This window comes from Schistocerca gregaria, chromosome 1, assembly GCF_023897955.1.
Source record: "Schistocerca gregaria isolate iqSchGreg1 chromosome 1, iqSchGreg1.2, whole genome shotgun sequence".
NCBI lineage: Eukaryota > Metazoa > Arthropoda > Insecta > Orthoptera > Acrididae > Schistocerca > Schistocerca gregaria.
This window is the reverse complement of record NC_064920.1, coordinates 1106377432-1106395058: the sequence shown is the minus strand read 5'-3', so window position 1 is coordinate 1106395058 and position 17627 is coordinate 1106377432. Positions and strand designations below refer to the sequence as shown.

General features: G+C 42.2%; 1 protein-coding gene across 1 annotated transcript in view; it reads left to right on the top strand.

Annotated features, from left to right (window-relative positions):
* Positions 1-16603, top strand: part of LOC126283082 (uncharacterized) — a 62017-nt gene extending 45414 nt beyond the window's left edge. Inside the window, exons 2-3 of the mRNA XM_049982245.1 lie at positions 7691-7843; positions 15626-16603. Coding sequence (XP_049838202.1) covers positions 7691-7843; positions 15626-15924 — 452 coding nt within the window. The 3' untranslated portion in view covers positions 15925-16603. The remainder of the gene's footprint in view (positions 1-7690; positions 7844-15625) is intronic.
* Positions 16604-17627: the final 1024 nt, after the last annotated feature.

The window sequence follows — 17627 nt, the reverse complement described above, 5'->3', positions numbered from 1 at the left end:
TATCGAGCGGATGGACGTGTACCGATATGGAAACAACCTCATGAATCCTAGGACCCTGCATGTCAGCAGAGGACTGTTCAAGGTGGTGGATGCTCTGTGATGGTATGGGGCGTGTGCAGTTTGAGTTATATGGGTCCTCTGATACATCTGGATACTACTCTGACAGGTGACATGTACGAAGAACTCTGTCTCTGTCTAATCGCCTGCATCCATGTCCGTTGTGCATTCCGACGGAATGGGGCAATTCCAGCAGTACAATACGACATCCCACACGCCCAGAACTGCTACAGAGTGTCTCCAGGAACAGTCTTCAGACTTTAAACTCTTCCGCTGGCCACCAAACCCCCCAGACATAAACATTATTGAGCCTACTTGGAATGCCTTGCAATGTACTGTTGTGAAGAGATCTCCACCCCTCGTACTCTTACGGATTTATGGACAGCACAGCAGGATGTAGGGCACTATTTCAGACATTAGTCGAAGTCCGTGCCACGTCGTGTTGCGGCACTACTGCATGTTCGGAGGGAGGGGTACACATATTAGGCAGGTGTACCAGTTTCTATTCTGTCCTTCAATTATTGCTTTCTCGTCTTACATTTCAGCTGAGCGTGAGGTGCCCACGTTGTGTGGAGACTAGGTCGTAGGTTTGTGAGACCTAAATATCTCCCGACGTATACAATGTTTAAATAACTTACGGGAATGCAGCTGGGTGGCATGGTCGGCAAACGTCGATTTTTCGACAGATAGCCACCCTCTCATTTTCAAGGTAAAACTGCATCAAGTCATTTGACTTGCACAGCGGTGACTTGCTACAGTTGTGCCTTGAAAATGACAGTAGCGATCTGTCGAAATATCGGCGGTTCTCGACAACATCACCCAGCTGCGTTCCCTTGAGTTATTTGAATATAATTGATTTCTTTGAATGCATGCCAAGAAAAGTAACAACGTACGTAGTGATGATGATAATCGCAAGACGTAAACGTGATTAATCAAAAACTACCACAACTAATTTTTGCAAAACGAGATGGTCAATGTGTAGGTACATGTTGAAAGACTCCCCGGATATGGTACAGTTAAAATTTATTAAAAATGAAAATGAAACAGCGACCGACCAAGAGCGTCGGCAAAGACATTAATAATGAATGCGCGAAAGGTGAAGACAAACGACCAAAAACATCATTCTCTTTTCTTTGTAGATGGTTTTGTTTCACTCTCTCGTATGTAGAGAGATGGTTAAGACGTATTGCTCGAAGTATGACGTGCTACGAGTGTTATTTATTATTTGTGATTCTGAATAAGAGAAGACTTAACAACAGTATTAAGTATTTTCATTGAAGTGAACTGGAGCCAAGTTGGGAGGATGTTCTTTATTTTTTGAGACGCACTGGTGTCCTTGGAGTCGGCTGCCTGCATCTACAATTGAAATATAAGAGAGGAAGTCCGAATAGCACAATTTAGTACATGCAGAACTTTTACTAATTATGAAATTCTACTGTACTGGTAGAAGTTTGCACAGAGCATAACTTACACATAGCTAACACTTGCTTCAAGAATCATAAAAGAAGATTGTATACATGGAAGAATCCTGGAGATACTAAAAGATATCAGACAGATTATATAATGGTAAGACAGAGATTTAGGAACCAGGTTTTAAATTGTGAGATATTTCCAGGGGCAGATGTGGAGTCTGACCACAATCTATTGGTTATGAACTGTAGACTAAAACTGAAGAAATTGCAAAAAGGTGGGAATATAAAACCAGAGGTTGTACAGAGTTTCAGGGAGAGCATAAGGGAACAATTGACAGGAATGGGGAAAAGAAATACAGCAGAAGAAAAATGGGTAGATCTGAAGGATGAAGTAGTGAAGGCAGCAGAGGATCAAGTAGGTAAAAAGACGAGGGCTAGTAGAAATCCTTGTGTAACAGAAGAAATATTGAATTTAATTGATGAAAGGAGAAAATATAAAAATGCAGTAAATGAAGCAGGCAAAAAGGAATACAAACGTCTCAAAAATGAGATCGACAGGAAGTGCAAAATGGCTAAGCAGGGATGGCTAGAGGACAAATGTAAGGAAGTAGAGGCTTATCTCGCTAGGGGTAAGACAGATACTGCCTACAGGAAAATTAAAAAGACCTTTGGAGAAAAGAGAACAACTTGTATGAATATCAAGAGCTCAGATGGAAACCCAGTTCTAAGCAAAGAAGGGAAAGCAGAAAGGTGGAAGGAGTATATAGAGGGTCTATACAAGGGCGAAGTACTTGAGGACAATATAATAGAAATGGAAGAGGATGTAGATGAAGATGAAATGGGAGATACGATACTACGTGAAGAGTTTGACAGAGCACTGAAAGACCTGAGTCGAATTAAGGCCTCGACAGTAGACGACATTCAATTAGAACTGCTGACGGCCTTGGGAGAGCCAGTCCTGACAAAACTCTACCATCTGGTGAGCAAGATGTACGAGACAGGTGAAATACCCTCAGACTTCAAGATGAATACAATAATTCCAATCCCAAAGAAAGCAGGTGTTGACAGATGTGAAAATTACCGAACTATCAGTTTAATAAGTCACAGCTGCAACATAATAACGCGAATTCTTTACAGACGAATGGAAAAACTGGTAGAAGCCGACCTCGGGGAAGATCAGTTTGGATTCCGTACAAATGTTGGAACACGTGATGCAATACTGACCTTACGACTTATCTTAGAAGAAAGATTAAGGAAAGGCAAACCTACGTTCCTAGCATTTATAGACTTAGAGAGAAAGCTTTTGACAATGTTGACTGGAATACTCTCTTTCAAATTTTGAAGGTGGCGGGGGTAAAATACAGGGAGCGAAAGGCTATTTACAATTTGTACAGAAACCAGATGGCAGTCATAAGAGTCGATGGGCATGAAAGGGAAGCAGTGGTTGGGAAAGGAGTGAGACAGGGTTGTAGCCTCTCCCCGATGTTATTCAATCTGTATATTGAGCAATCAGTAAAGGAAACAAAAGAAAAATTCGGAGTAGGTATTACAATCCACGGAGAAGAAATAAAAACTTTGAGGTTCGCCGATGACATTGTAATTCTGTCAGAGACAGCAAAGGACTTGGAAGAGCAGTTGAACGGAATGGACAGTGTCTTGAAAGGATGATAATAGATGAACATCAACAAAAGCAAAACAAGGATAATGGAATGAAATCGAATTAAATCGGTTGATGCTGAGGGAATTAGATTACGAAATGAGACACTTAAAGTAGTAAAGGAGTTTTGCTATTTGGGGAGCAAAATAACTGATGATGGTCGAAGTAGAGAGGATATAAAATGTAGACCGGCAATGGCAAGGAAAGCGTTTCTGAAGTAGAGACATTTGTTAACATCGAGTATAGATTTAAGTGTTAGGAAGTCGTTTCTGAAAATATTTGTATGGAGTGTAGCCATGTATGGAAGTGAAACATGGACGATAAATAGTTTGGACAAGAAGAGAATAGAAGCTTTCGAAATGTGGTGCTACAGAAGAATGCTGAAGATTAGATGGGTAGATCACGTAACTAATGAGGAGGTATTGAATAGGATTGGGGAGAAGAGAAGTTTGTGGCACAACTTGACCAGAAGAAGGGATCGATTGGTAGGACATGTGTTGAGGCATCAAGGGATCACAAATTTAGCATTGGAAGGCAGCGTGGAGGGAAAAATCGTAGAGGGAGACCAAGAGATGAATACACTAAGCAGTTTCAGAAGGATGTAGGTTGCAATAGGTACTGGGAGATGAAGAAGCTTGCACAGGATAGAGTAGCATGGAGAGCTGCATCAAACCAGTCTCAGGACTGAAGACCACAACAACAACAACAACAACAACAATCCAACACAATTTGAGAAGAACAGCAATGTCCATACCTACAACATTAAAGAGAAAACTGACCTATATTACCCATTCCCGAATGAGATCTTCACTCTGCAGCGGACCTGATGGTCCCCAGATGGTGGAGCACTTGCCCGCGAAAGGCATCGGTCCAGAGTTCGAGTCTCGGTACGGCACACAGTTTTAGTCTGCCAGGAAGTTTCATATCAGCGTACACTCCGCTGCAGAGTGAAAATCTCATTCTGGAAACATCCCCCAGGCTGTGGCTAAGCCATGTCTCCGCAATATCCTTTCTTTCAGGAGTGCTAGTTCTGCATGGTTCGCAGGAGAGCTTCTGTAAAGTTTGGAAGGTAGGAGACGAGGTACTGGCAGAAGTAAAGCTGTGAGTACCGGGCGTGAGTCGTGCTTCGGTAGCTCAGTTGGTAGAGCACTTGCCCGAGAAAGGCAAAGGTCCCGACTTGGAATCTCGGTCGGGCACACAGTTTTAATCTGCCAGGAAGTTTTATATTACCCATTGTTAAAGCAGTAAGTGACTCAAAGAGGAGTTCAATATTCAGCAACAGCAGATTTGATCATTTGCGCAAAATCATAAGATGTCTGACAGGTAGCAAAGCAAGTTTTTAATCCAAATTAAAATCATTTCTCCTGGACAACTCCGAGTGGCCTACCGGGACCATCCGACCGCCGTGTCATCCTCAGAGGAGGATGCAGATAGGAAGGGCGTGGGGTCAGCACACTGCTCCTGGTCGTAATGGTGGCATTCTTGACCGAAGCCGCTACTATTCGGTCGTGTAGCTCCTCAATTGGCATCACGAGGGTGAGGGCACCCCGAAAAATGGCAGCCGCGCATGGCGGCCTGGATGGTCACCCATCCAAGTACCGACCACGCCCGACAGCGCTTAACTTCGGTGATCTCACGGGAACTTAAAAACTGGTAGCCAGAAAAAAACCTGTTTTTCATCTATATCTACATGGATACTCTGCAAATCACGCTTATTTGCCTGGCAGAGGGCTCATCGCACCAAATTCAAAATAATTCGCTATTATTCCAGTCTTGAACAACGTTTGGAAAATATGAAAACCTATTTCTTCCTTTGCAAGCTCTGATTTCCCTGATTTTATTAAGATGATCGTTTCTTCCTATGTAGGTCGGGGAGAAGAGGAGTTTGTGGCACAACTTGACCAGAAGTCGTTTCTGAAAGTATTTGTATGGAGTTTAGCCACGTATGGAAGTCAAACGTGGACGATAAATAGTTTAGACAAGAAGAGAATAGGAGCTTTCGAAATGTGGTGCTACAGAAGAATGCTGAAGATTAGATGGGTAGATCACAGAACTAATGAGGAAGTATTGAATAGGATTGGGGAGAAGAGAAGTTTGTGACACAACTTGACCAGCGATGAATACACTAAGCAGATTCAGAAGGATGAACGTTGCAGTAGGTACTGGGAGATGAAGGAGCTTGCACAGAACAGATTAGCATGGAGAGCTGCATCAAACCAGTCTCAGGACTGAAGACCACAACAACAATAACAACAACTGTGCTTTAAATTTTTCCCTTTATAATTTTATTTTATTTTATTGTAATTCATCTACTGACTACAATTGTCATTTTGTGTGGGAAGTAGATACTGAAAATAAGGTTAATTACACAGTGATTTCAACAATTACGAAAGGGTTTTTGATAGTACCATGTATGCATTTTTAAACAGAACAATGTCTATGTTTAGTATTAAACTGACAATAGAGGTACTCGCAATAAATAGAGTTTAATAAATTGTAGTACCGCACACACTTTATGAAATATCGCCAGAACGTTACACGAACCATTCCAACCATAATTAGAATGACTTATATGTGTCTTATTTTTGTAGCAGAGTGTGTCTAAAACTGTGTTCGTTAGCTGCAATACACGCATCCTGTCTTTCAAGCTATGGCCGCTGCACATTACCTAATATTTGAGACAAAATTTTAGCGCATGCTCTTTCGGTACGGCTTTTCATTTATTCAGTGAACTAAAAGCGCTGCATCCCCCTTTGGCTCAATACAGTACGAGGTCCAAAGTCCACAGGATTTAAGGTTTGTACTTTTACACGTAAAATTCTAAACAGTCGTTTCCATTAAGGAATATTACTTAAAAAGCCAATTAAAAGTGCCTGTTGAGCAATCCATTGAAGGATTCCTTAGAACCGGCCGTTGTGGCCGGGCGGTTCTAGGGGCTTCAGTCCTGAACCGCACTGTTGCTACGGTCGCTGGTTCGAATCTTGGCTCGAGCATGAATGTGTGTAATGTCTTTAGGTTAGTTAGGTTTAAGTAGTTCTAAGTTATAGGGGACTGATGACCTAAGATGTTAAGTCCCATAGTGCTCAGAGTTATTTGAACCATTTGGAACCCCTGAAAACCCTCGAGAATAGCGGCGATTACACGAATAGCTAAGAAACAGCTCAGTACACATCAAATAACTGGTTTTCCACAACACTAACACAACCCCAAGTATATATTGCTGGCATATGAAGTTCACTAACAGCCGCTCACATGTTAGTAGATGGTCTGACGTTCGACGTGTAGGGTCCCCGCCAGCACTCAGAATGCCGCATCAAGACGTGACGTGGACTAGCGTAATGTCTGAAGTAGTACTGGAGAGAACTGACACCTTGAATCCTGCAGGGCTGTCCATAAACCCGTAAGAGTACGAGGGGATGGAGATCTCTTCTGAATAGTACGTTGCAAAGCATCCAAGATATGCTCAATAATGTTCATGTCTGGGGCGTTTGGTGGCTAGCGGAAGTGCTTAATGTCATAAGAGTGTTCATGGAGCCATTCTGTAGCAATTCTGGGCATGTAGGGTGTCGCATTATCCTCCTGGAATTGCCCAAGTCTGTCGAAATGCGCAAAGGACAAGAATGGATGCAGGTGATCATACAGGGTGCTTACGTACATGTCACCTATCAGAGTCCTATCTACACATATCAGGGTTCCCATATCACTCCCACAGCACGCGCTCCACACCATTACAGAGCCTCCACCAACTTGAACATTCCCCTGCTAACATGCAGGAACCATGAGGTTGTCTCCAAACCCGTGCACGTCCATCTGCTGGATATAATTTAAAACCAGACTCGTCCTACCAAGCAACATGTTTCCAGTCATCAACAGGCCAATGTCGGTATTGATGGGCCCAGGCGAGGCGTAAAGCTTTGTGTCGTGCAGTCATCAAGGGTATACAAGTGGGCCTTCGCTTCCGAAAGCCCATGTCGATGATGTTTCGTTGAGTGGTTCACACGCTGACACTTGTTGATGGCCGAGCATTGAAATCTGCTGCAACTTGCGAAAGGGTTGCACTTCTGTCACGTTGCACGATTCTCTTCAATCGTCTGTGGTCTCGTTCTTGCAGGATCTTTTTCCGGAAGCAGTGATGTCGGAGATATGATGGTTTACCGGTTTCCCGATATTCACGGTACACTAGTGAAATGGTCATACGTTAAAATCCCACTTCATCGCTACCTCGGAGACGCTGTGTCCCATTGCTCGTGCACCGACTGTAACACCACGTTCAAACTCACTTAAATCATGATAACCTGCCATTGTAGCAGCAGCAACCGATCTAATAAATGCGCCAGACGCTTCTTGTCTTATATGGGCGACGCCGACCGCAGCGCCGTGTTCTGCTTTTGAATTTGAATACGCATGCCTATACCAGTTTCTTTGGCGCTTCAGTGTATTTGCCCTAGGTCTTGATGACAAAATAAGCTTGTCAGGTGTCATGGTTGTGGACGGTTGTTGATTTGTTTTTGAACTTAAAAGTTTCTTTTTGCCGTTTGAGACTGACCAGAGATCTCCATTGCAGGACTCATCTGTTACTCGTGCGTGTACTCCGCGGGAGACAAAAGCAAGGCGTGTGTGGACAACCCAGACATGGTCACGTCGGGCAGTCCCAAGGTCACCTGCAAGACCGAGCAGAAGTACTGCACCATCCAGCGGCAGGAGATCCGCTCCACCGGTGAGTACAGCTATCACTGTGCTGTTTTCATTCATTTATTTATCGTTCGGTGCACATCGTATATATATGTTAAAGCCGTAATGCCAACATAGTTCTTATGTACATACAATGAGGTGACTAAAATCATAGGATACCTCCTAATACCGTATCGGATCTCATTTTGCCTAATGTAGTATAGCAACTCGATGTGACATTGACTCAACAAGTCGTTGGACGTCCCCTGCAGAAATATTGAACCATGCTGCCTCTATAGCCGTCCATACGAAAATGGAAAATGTTGCCAGTGCATGATTTTGTCCACGAACTAATCTCTCGATTATGTCCTGTAAATGTTATGTGGGACTCATTTCGGGTGATCTGGGTGACAAAAGCCTTTGCTCGAATTGCCTAGAGCCTTCTTCAAACCAACTGCGAACAATTGTACCCTGTTGACATGGCGCATTTTCACCTATAAAAATTCCATAGTTATTTGAGGACATGACGTCAATGAATGGCTGCAAATGGTTTCCAAGCAGCTAAACATGACCATTCCCACTCACTGATCGGTTGAGTTGGTCCAGAGGACCCAGTCCATTCCATTTAAACACAGCTCACACTATTATGGAGCCACCAACAGCTTGCACAGTGCCTTGAGGACAACTTTGGGTCCATGGCATCGTGGGGTCTGCGCCACACTCGAAACCCACCATCAGCTGCAACCAACTGAAATCAGGACCTATCTGATCAGGTCACGGTTCTGCAGTCCTGTAGGGTCCTAGTGGCATGGTCAGGAGCCTAGTAGAGGCGCTGCGGGCGCTCTTGTCCTGTTAGCAAAGGCACTCGCGTCGATGTCTGTTGCCATGGCCTCCTAACGCCAAATTTAGATGCATTGTCCTAGCGGATACCTTCGTCGTACTTTCCGCATTGATTTAGGCGGTTATTTCACGCAGTATTGTTTGTCTGTTATCACTGACAACTTTTCGCAAACGCCACTGTTCCCGGGCGTTAAGTGAAGGCCATCGGCCACTGCGTTGTCCGTGGTGAGAAGTAATGCCTGACACTCTTGACACTGTAGATCTCAGAGTATTGAATTCCTTAAGGATTTCCGAAATAGTATGTCCAACTGCCATTCCGCGTTCAAAGTCTGTTAATTCCCCTCCTATGGCCTTAATCACGTCGGAAATCTTTTCACATGAATCACGTGAGTACAAATGACAACTCCACCAAAGCACTGCCCTTTCATACGTCGTGTACGTGATACTACCGCCACCTCTATATGTGTGTATCGCTATCACATGATTTTTGTCACCTCAGTGTATTATGAATCAAACTTAGTTACAAATAAACATCTGAGCAGCGGATATATTTAAATGCCTCTTCTGTTACTGCAGGGAAATCGTTGAAGGGTCCCATGTACGCTCGGTTTGGACAGCCTTCCACTAAGTGTCGGATTGTCTCCTCCGTGGTCACATTTTGTAGACAGCTCATTTCAGAGTATGCTGATATAATACCTCCATACTTAACAAAATTATACAACCTCTCACTGGCTGAAAGATCTGTACCTAAATGCTGGAAAATTACACAGGTCAAACCAATACTTTAAAAAAATCTGTTGTTCTGTACATACATAAATGGTTTGGCGGACAGGTGGGCAACAACCTGCAATTGTTTGCTGATGATGCCATGGTGTACGCTAAGGTGTCCAAGTTGAGTGACTGTAGGAAGATACAATTTCCAGTTGGTGTGATGAATGGCAGCTAGCCCTAAATGTTGAAAAATGTAAGTTATTGCGGATGAGTAGGAAGAAGAAACCTGTAATGTTCGAATACACTATTACTAGTGTCCAGCTTGACACAGACAAGTCGTTTAAATATCTGGGCGTAACGTTGCGAAGCGATATGGGGTGTAACGAGCATGTGAGAACTATGGTAGGGACGGCAAATGGTCGACTTCGGTTTATTGGGATAATTTTAGGAAAGAGTGGTTCACCTGTAAAGGAGACCACGTATACGACGACCTACTCTTGAGTACTGCTCGAATGTTTGGGATCCGTTCCAGGTCGCATTGACGGAAGACATCGAAGCAATTCTGAGGAGAGCTGCTAGATTTGTTACTGGTAGGTTCGAACAAAACGTAAGTGTTACGGGGATGCTTTGGGAACTCAGATGAGAGTCCCTAGAGGGAAGGTGGTGTTCTTTTCGGGAAACACTATGAAGACGATTTAGAGACCCAACATTTGACGCTGATGGCCGAACGATTCTCCTCCCGCCAACATCCATCGCGCGTAAGAACCGAGAAGATAAGATACGAGAAATTAGGGCTCATACAGAGGCGTAGAGACAGTCGTTTTTCCCTCGCTCTTTTTGCGAGTGGAACAGAAATGGAAATGACAAACAGAGGGTACAAGGTAAACCCCGCCACGCATCTTACGGTGACTTGCGGAATATCTGTGTAGGTATAGATGTAGATGTAGAACTACTGTATTTGTTGTTAGCAGTTTAGCTGTGCTTCACAAGAAAAGAGATAGACAATACATTAAAACGGTTTGGCCTCTTTGCCATAAAATACAAGACAAAATAGTAGACAAAAAAGTGAAGCTCCAGAAACGGAAGAGGAAAGGAAACGAAACTGCAGGAAGTTTGAATGAAAACGCCTTCTGCCACAATTTTTTCGTCTTTTAATCAATTACATGATGCATTTTGGACCCTGTGGTCCATCTCAGTGCACGTCGCATGACGTGATGTGCGACAACAGTATGAACGAACCAACGTATGCTGACCTCAAAATGTTAAAAATGTTCTTCCTTGTTTGTTTGCAGAATGTATTTCACCCCACTCAAGAGCTAAAGTAAATTATTTATTAGACGATTTGCGCCTGAAGATGGATTCGCAGCATCCGAAAAGCGTTGTGTAATTTAATAAAACACGAAAACGTCGTGACTGAAGGCGTTTTTATTCGATGTTCCCGTGTGCTGAATACAGTCAGGTTTTCAGCTGCAAAATATGGATAACATTAAATTGAAACTACAGGGTTTGAGAAGGTGTGTGATGTAATTTCGGTGAGTACAAAATCGAGTCAAAATTGCAAAGAACTTGCCAGTAAGAGGCCACTTGTCAGTATGACGTTGCACCCCCTCTGGCCTGGATGCACGCACTGATTCGGTCTGGAAGGGTGTCGTAGAGCCATAGCATCCCCTCCTGATGCAAACTGGCCCACAATTGTTGTAGACTGTTTCCTGGTATTCTTGATACTTGCGCTGGGACAGAGTTGATGTTCGCGATGGTTCCCACATATTCTACTGGGGCAGATCTTCTTATCTTACTGGCGATGGAGTACCTCAGCATCACACAGACAGTTCGTAGATGTGTGGACTAGCATTATCCTGTTGAAAATTGGCACCACAGTGCTGTCGTTTGTGAGGGGACACATGAGGACCCAAGATGTCTGTGACATACCGTTTTGCCGTCTGAGTTCCTTCATTCACTACGAGCCGCGAGCTGAAGCCATACCTGACGGCCCCTCACAACATGATGCCAGGAGTAACTGTGCTGTAACTCTCCAAAACATTGGAAGAATGGGACACATACACTGGTCGCAGCCATACCCGCCAATGTTGCTCATACAACGTAGTGAAGAACTTCAAATCATTGCTGAAAACAGTGCGGTGTCATTCGTTGGCTGTCAATGCTTCCTGGTCAAACCACCACCCTGAGCGCAGCCATTTACATTGTGGTGGTAACTGCAGCCTAGATATAGGGCGGTAACTGCCATTTCATTTGCTGCAACTTTCAAAACTGAATGTAGGTAGCAAAGTAAAATTAGAGAAATTTAAAAGAACTTAGAATTAATACATAAAGTGTTCTGTAGTAAACGAATTTTCGGTGATTCCGAAACTGCTCTTAGATTATTCGAGTCCGTAATACTTCTGAAGCTTTGGAGGATTTAGTATTCTGATCTACCTTTTAGTAACATTAATTCAGCTGATGCATTTGGGTTACAGTTGTATGCATAAAAACATGGTATTCAGTTCTCTAACATCCGCTTAATAAATGGTGCTTTTACAACAGTCTTTTAACTGAATCTGAATATTATACGACATGTTCTCTTGTTCACATGTGATTCAATTTTGGAAATAGCCAAATGAGTTGGTTCTCAAGAAACGTTTTATCTTCTATTGTCTTTAGTTGCTACTAATTCTCAATTCATTTTAGCAAAATATGGGATGATCAATTAAATTGGTACAGCATTCCAAATACTTGCAAGAAATTTTCACAGAAATCATAAAAAACAATTTCGGAGGGATTATATGGTATCAATGGTATCAGAAAGTAACCAACAATACTGTTCTGTTGTCATAAATACGTCTTAGTTTTAAAGAAATGGAATTCACTTGTTATACATTTCTGGTTAAGTTAAAAAAGTATGTTGTTAGGTGTTGCAATTGACACTGCTTCGATAATCGATTATGAAATTATACCACAAGCCTTAAAGTACTACCTACTAGAAAAGCAACAGTCAATATAAAGTTAAACTAAATAAGTCCTCGATCACAATTTTTAATCCTTTGACCGGGTTTCAACACTTCTATGAGTGCCTTCACCAGAAATTAAATATTCAAATTGGCATGTCACGTATAAGATAAATATCAAGCCAGAAAAGCTTTAGTCACAAAAATTGTAAAAAGAATACATGAAAGGCGAGCCACTATGGGCTGCTCATACCTATAAAGCCACAGGTAGCAACAAAGCTTTATAGGCATGAGCAGCACATAGTGGCTCGCCTTACATGTATTATTTTTTTAAAAAAATTGACCAAAGCCTTTCTGGCTTGATATTTATCTTATACGTGACATGGCAATTTGAATATTTAATTTCTGGTGAAGGCACTCATAGAAGTGTTGAAACCTGGTCAAAAGACTAAAAATTTTGACTGAGGGCTTATTTAGGTTAACTTAAATTTATACAATGGTCACTGAACTAAGCAGCCCATGTTTAAAACTCAATCAGTATAAGCATTCCTAGAAATATTGAATGCCATTATTTAAATCTAATCGGAAAATATTTGAAACTCTTCACAATAATAAAAATTATTTAATGAGCTGTTGTTGATGCTCATCAGCGCGAAGACTGGTTTGAAGCAATGCTTCATGCTACTCTATCATGTGCTACCCTCTTCTGCTATGAATAACTACTGAAAACTACATCCCTTTCAACTTCTTACTGTATTCAAGGTCGGTGGTCCCCCCCACCCCCGCCCCACCCCACCCCTCGTCCACACACAGTTGGTGCCATTACCAAACTGTCAATTCCTTCTCAGGATATGTCCTATCAATGAATTCCTTCTTTTTGTGAAGTTGAGCCATGAAGTTCTTCTTTCCACAATTCGATTCAGTAACTCCTCATTAATTATTCGACCTATCTATCTAATCTTCAGTATTCTTCTACAGCATCAAATTTCAAAATCTTTTACTCCCTTGTTGTCTGAACTGTTTATTATGCATGTTTCACTATGATACAAGGCTATGCTCCAGAGAAATACCTTCACAAAAGACGTCCTGAGACATAAATTTATATTACAATTTAACAAATGACTCTTTTTCAGAAATGCTTTTCTCTCATGGCCAGTCTGCACATTATAGCCTCTCTACTTCAGCCACGATCAGTTATTTTACTACTCAAACAGCAAAACTCGTCTATTGCTCCAATTCCTCGTTTTCTAACATAATTAGATTATAACCCATTACATGTTTTTGATTTTGTTGGTTTCCATGTTACAATCTATTTTCAAGACACAATCCATTATGTTCAACCGTTCTTTCAAGTCACTTGCCTCCTGCGACAGAGTCACTGGCAAACATGAAACTATTTACTTCTTCTCTCTGATAGTTAACTCCCCTTCCTAAATTCTCCTTGGTTGCTTTAACCTGCTTCACTCCCTTCTCAACCATGCTTTCCCTTTAATGTCCTTTCACTCTGGTAACGGCAATCCCATTTCTGTACAAGTTGTAAATAATCTTTCGCTCCCTAGTTTTATCCAAGATATCTCCAGAAATCCAAAGTGTGTAGTTTAATCAGTATTGTCAAAAGCTTTCTCCAAATTATTTCTTCAGCCTGTCTTCTAGGATAAGTCATATGTGCCTCAAGTGTTCGTACATTTCTGCAAGGCAAAATGATCTTCTCCGAGGCCTGCTTTTATGTTTTCATGTTCTTCTGTAAATAGTTTGAGTCAGTATTTTGCAACCACAACTTATTAAACGGTTGGTTAGTAACATTCTCACCTGTCAGCACCTGCCTTCTTTGGAAATGATATTGTTACATTCTTCTTTAAGTGTAGGGGTACTTTGCCTGTCTCACATATTTTGCACGCCAGATGCAGTAGTTTTGTCACAACTGTCAAGGATCTCAGAGGAATTTAATCTGTTTAGGGGCTTTGCTTGCATTAAGGTCGTTCAGTGCTGTATCGAATTTTTCTCACAGCATCATATCTCCCACTGCATTTTCACCAACTCCTTCTTCTTCTTTTTCCATAAAATTGTCCTCAAGTTTGTTTTTATTTTATAGACCTTCTATACCAGGTGATTTAGTGATGACGATACAAACTTTCAGGAATGATGGAAAATGGGTAAATGTGACAATGTGAGAATAAGTAACAATCGTTCTGGTACTGGTACTTCTCTTCCTGAGATTGTACTGTTCTTGGTATGGTGGCAGGTTGGACATCTTTCATCGATGGCAATATTGACCAAAATAAGGGAAAACATGTCTATTAAACAAGGGCTTCAAAATACACACCTAAAGGGGAATAAGCACTTGTTCACCTTCGATACTGTGGAACACATCCTTCTCCTGCAGCCTCTTTCGTTTCCATATTTTTGAAGGAGTTACTATGAATGAAAACAACCTGCCAGAGTAGCCAAGAGTGCTAACGCGCTGCTTCCCGGACTCGGGTAGATGCGCCGGCCCCCGGTACGAATCCCCCCGGCGGATTAACGACGAGGGCCGATGTGCTGCCCAGCCTGGATGTGGTTTTTAGGCAGTTTTACACATCCCGCTAGGTGAATACGGGGCTGGACCCCATGGTCCGCCTCTGTTACATGGCTCGCAGACATCTGAACATTTTCGCACTATTCTATGGATTACATTCGATGCAGACAGTTGGGGTACACTAATTCCATCCTGGGGGGTAGGGGTGGTGGCAGGAATGGCATCCGGCCACCCCTTCAACATTAACGTGCCAAATCCGATTAACGATGGCTGACCCTGCGTAACTGTGGGACAAGGCTCAAGCAATAGAATAGTATAAACGGAAACAAGAACTAAATCTCCAGTAAATATGGGCTCTAAAACGTCTATCTTCAGAACTATGAGCACTTATTCATCTTTGTCACTGTGAAACACATCTCTTGTACCAAACATAGCTCAGTAGGTATGCACTTTAGACACCTTGCTTACTAGACTTTTGTTTCTTGTTTTGGTCCATACTATCAATTCTGAAAGTTGCCTGCCCTACAATCTTAGCAGCAATTGTACCATATTAGCAGTAATAGTGCCGGTACACGTATTACACTGTCAGAGGTATCAGAACGATTTTCGCTTAAAACCAGTGTCCCTAACCTGACTGACTCATTGACTCTTCTCCATCTTCCCAAAAAGTTTGTAACATCGTCACGGAATCACTCTGTGTATTCCTTTAACTGTGAATTTCGTCTGCACTACACTAGTAAAGAGCAGTCCTTTGGAATTCGACGATGTGTAATAAAAACAAAGTGGAGGACGAGCCCTTATAGACGGCGACGTGTTGCAGGTGAAGTGAACTCGTTCTTCCGCGGCTGCGCGGAGGAGCCCAGCTTGAAGGACACGGTAGTAGAGGACGACTCGTTCAAGACGTACTTCCGCTCCTGCCAAACCAACCTGTGCAACGACGGGGACGGCGTCAGCTCACTCGGCGGCGGCGGCGCTATTCGCGACCCGGGTGCGCAGGGCTCGCTCATCGTGCTCGGCATAGGCAGCGGCGCATGCGCAGTTGCGCCGGCCTACGGTCGCTGGGTGGCGTTGGCGGCGGCGGTAATGGCGGCGGTCGCCGGCCGGGCACTCGCCGCCTAGCCAGATGGGCCGCAAGTAGGTCTTGCCGCCTAACGCGTGCAGCTGCAGCAGCGCCACGAAGCGAGCACTGGCGGCGGCTGCGGCTGGAAACCACCTCGCCGACTAGCGAGAGTAGGGACATGCCGAGTTGCCAGATCATGGACGCTGAGTTCGATTTCATCGTCGATATTGAAACATCGATAGCTAATAATAACCTCTGTGTTTTTAATATGAATGTAAAATGACGAACATACAGAACAGCGTAAAGAGCAACATGACAATACGTGTAATATTATATTCATTAATCTACAAATACAGCAAAAATTAACGTTAAATATCCCACAAGTTATTGTCTACAGACAGTACTGCTTTTTTGTTACCTGTTTGTTATACCAGTGATGATCGAGGTGCAAACTGATTCTCATTGCTGATTCTACATTTAACTTACCACAGAATTCCCCCCCTTTATTGTAGTGAACTTCGCAAAAAAGAAAGTGCTATGAAATTGAAAGATAATAAAGTATTAAGAACCGCTGACATTGTTCAGCTGCAAATACGACTTTTGTACACTAGTGTATCACTTTGTAATCATCTTTAATGTTGACATAAACTGTGTAAAAATAAAAGAGTTTCAAAGTAACAAATAGAAAAAGTAAAGTTATTCGAGAACTAATAAAAAGAAACATCTGCAGAGCCTTAATTGTGACTATGTTGGTTTCCTTAATATAAGTACTTATATTTGCATAGTTCTAATGTAATCCTACATTATTGATAAAAAATTCAGTTGCATAATTCGATATATTATTTTTAGCAATTTAAAAAATCTAAAAACATGTTGGGCACTCTAATTGACACCACAGAAGGATGAACTGGATGAACAATGAAAGACATTAGCCCACACTTACTTACATTAGTAGTTGATACTCCTGCCTCTGTTCCTTCAAAAATATTGAACTACAGCTCCCCAATGACACACCCCATGTTCGGAAAGGTTTTGCACTGGAGTTGTTATTGGACATGTTCAGAAAAAGATTCGTTTAAATATTGAAAAAGTTAGTCATAGTGAAAACATTGAAGGTCGATGATTTCCTGTTTGACATCGATGTTATATTCTTTCAAAGATTTCATTATTATTGCTGATACTGATTTGCAAACACCCAACACCTATATATATGATCATGTAACATCCCTAACCCAGAGTGATGTGCACACGGTGATGAAGCACTGAGCACTAGCGAGAGAAATGGCGGTGGTGCAGAAGGGTGAACCATTCTTCAGCAGCTGTTGTCTGTTACTGTCTTGAATTTTTTTCTCTAGTTCCGCACATATATCATTTCCTCCCTGGCACTGTCCATTAGTTGCTATCTTGTTCTTCCTCTCCTTATCGTTCTTCAACTTGAAAGTACCTGTGCCATTCCACGCATTATTGGTCAATTTTATCATTACTCTTTTTGCATTGCACTCATAATTTTTCTATCAGTTTCTTCTTGCATCTATACTCTAATTTATAAAGCACTATTAGGCATCCAGAAGCATATATTTCATTTATTTTGTATGTTTTGATTTGCTACTTACTTAAATAGTATACCAAATATGGCACAAGTCAAATTTGAGAAAGAAGAAAGCAGGAGAGGGAGAGAGAGAGAGATAGAGAATAAAACAAAATTCAGTTTACAAATAACAAAAGAAACACTATTTCAACTGAACCATATTACATGTTCAGT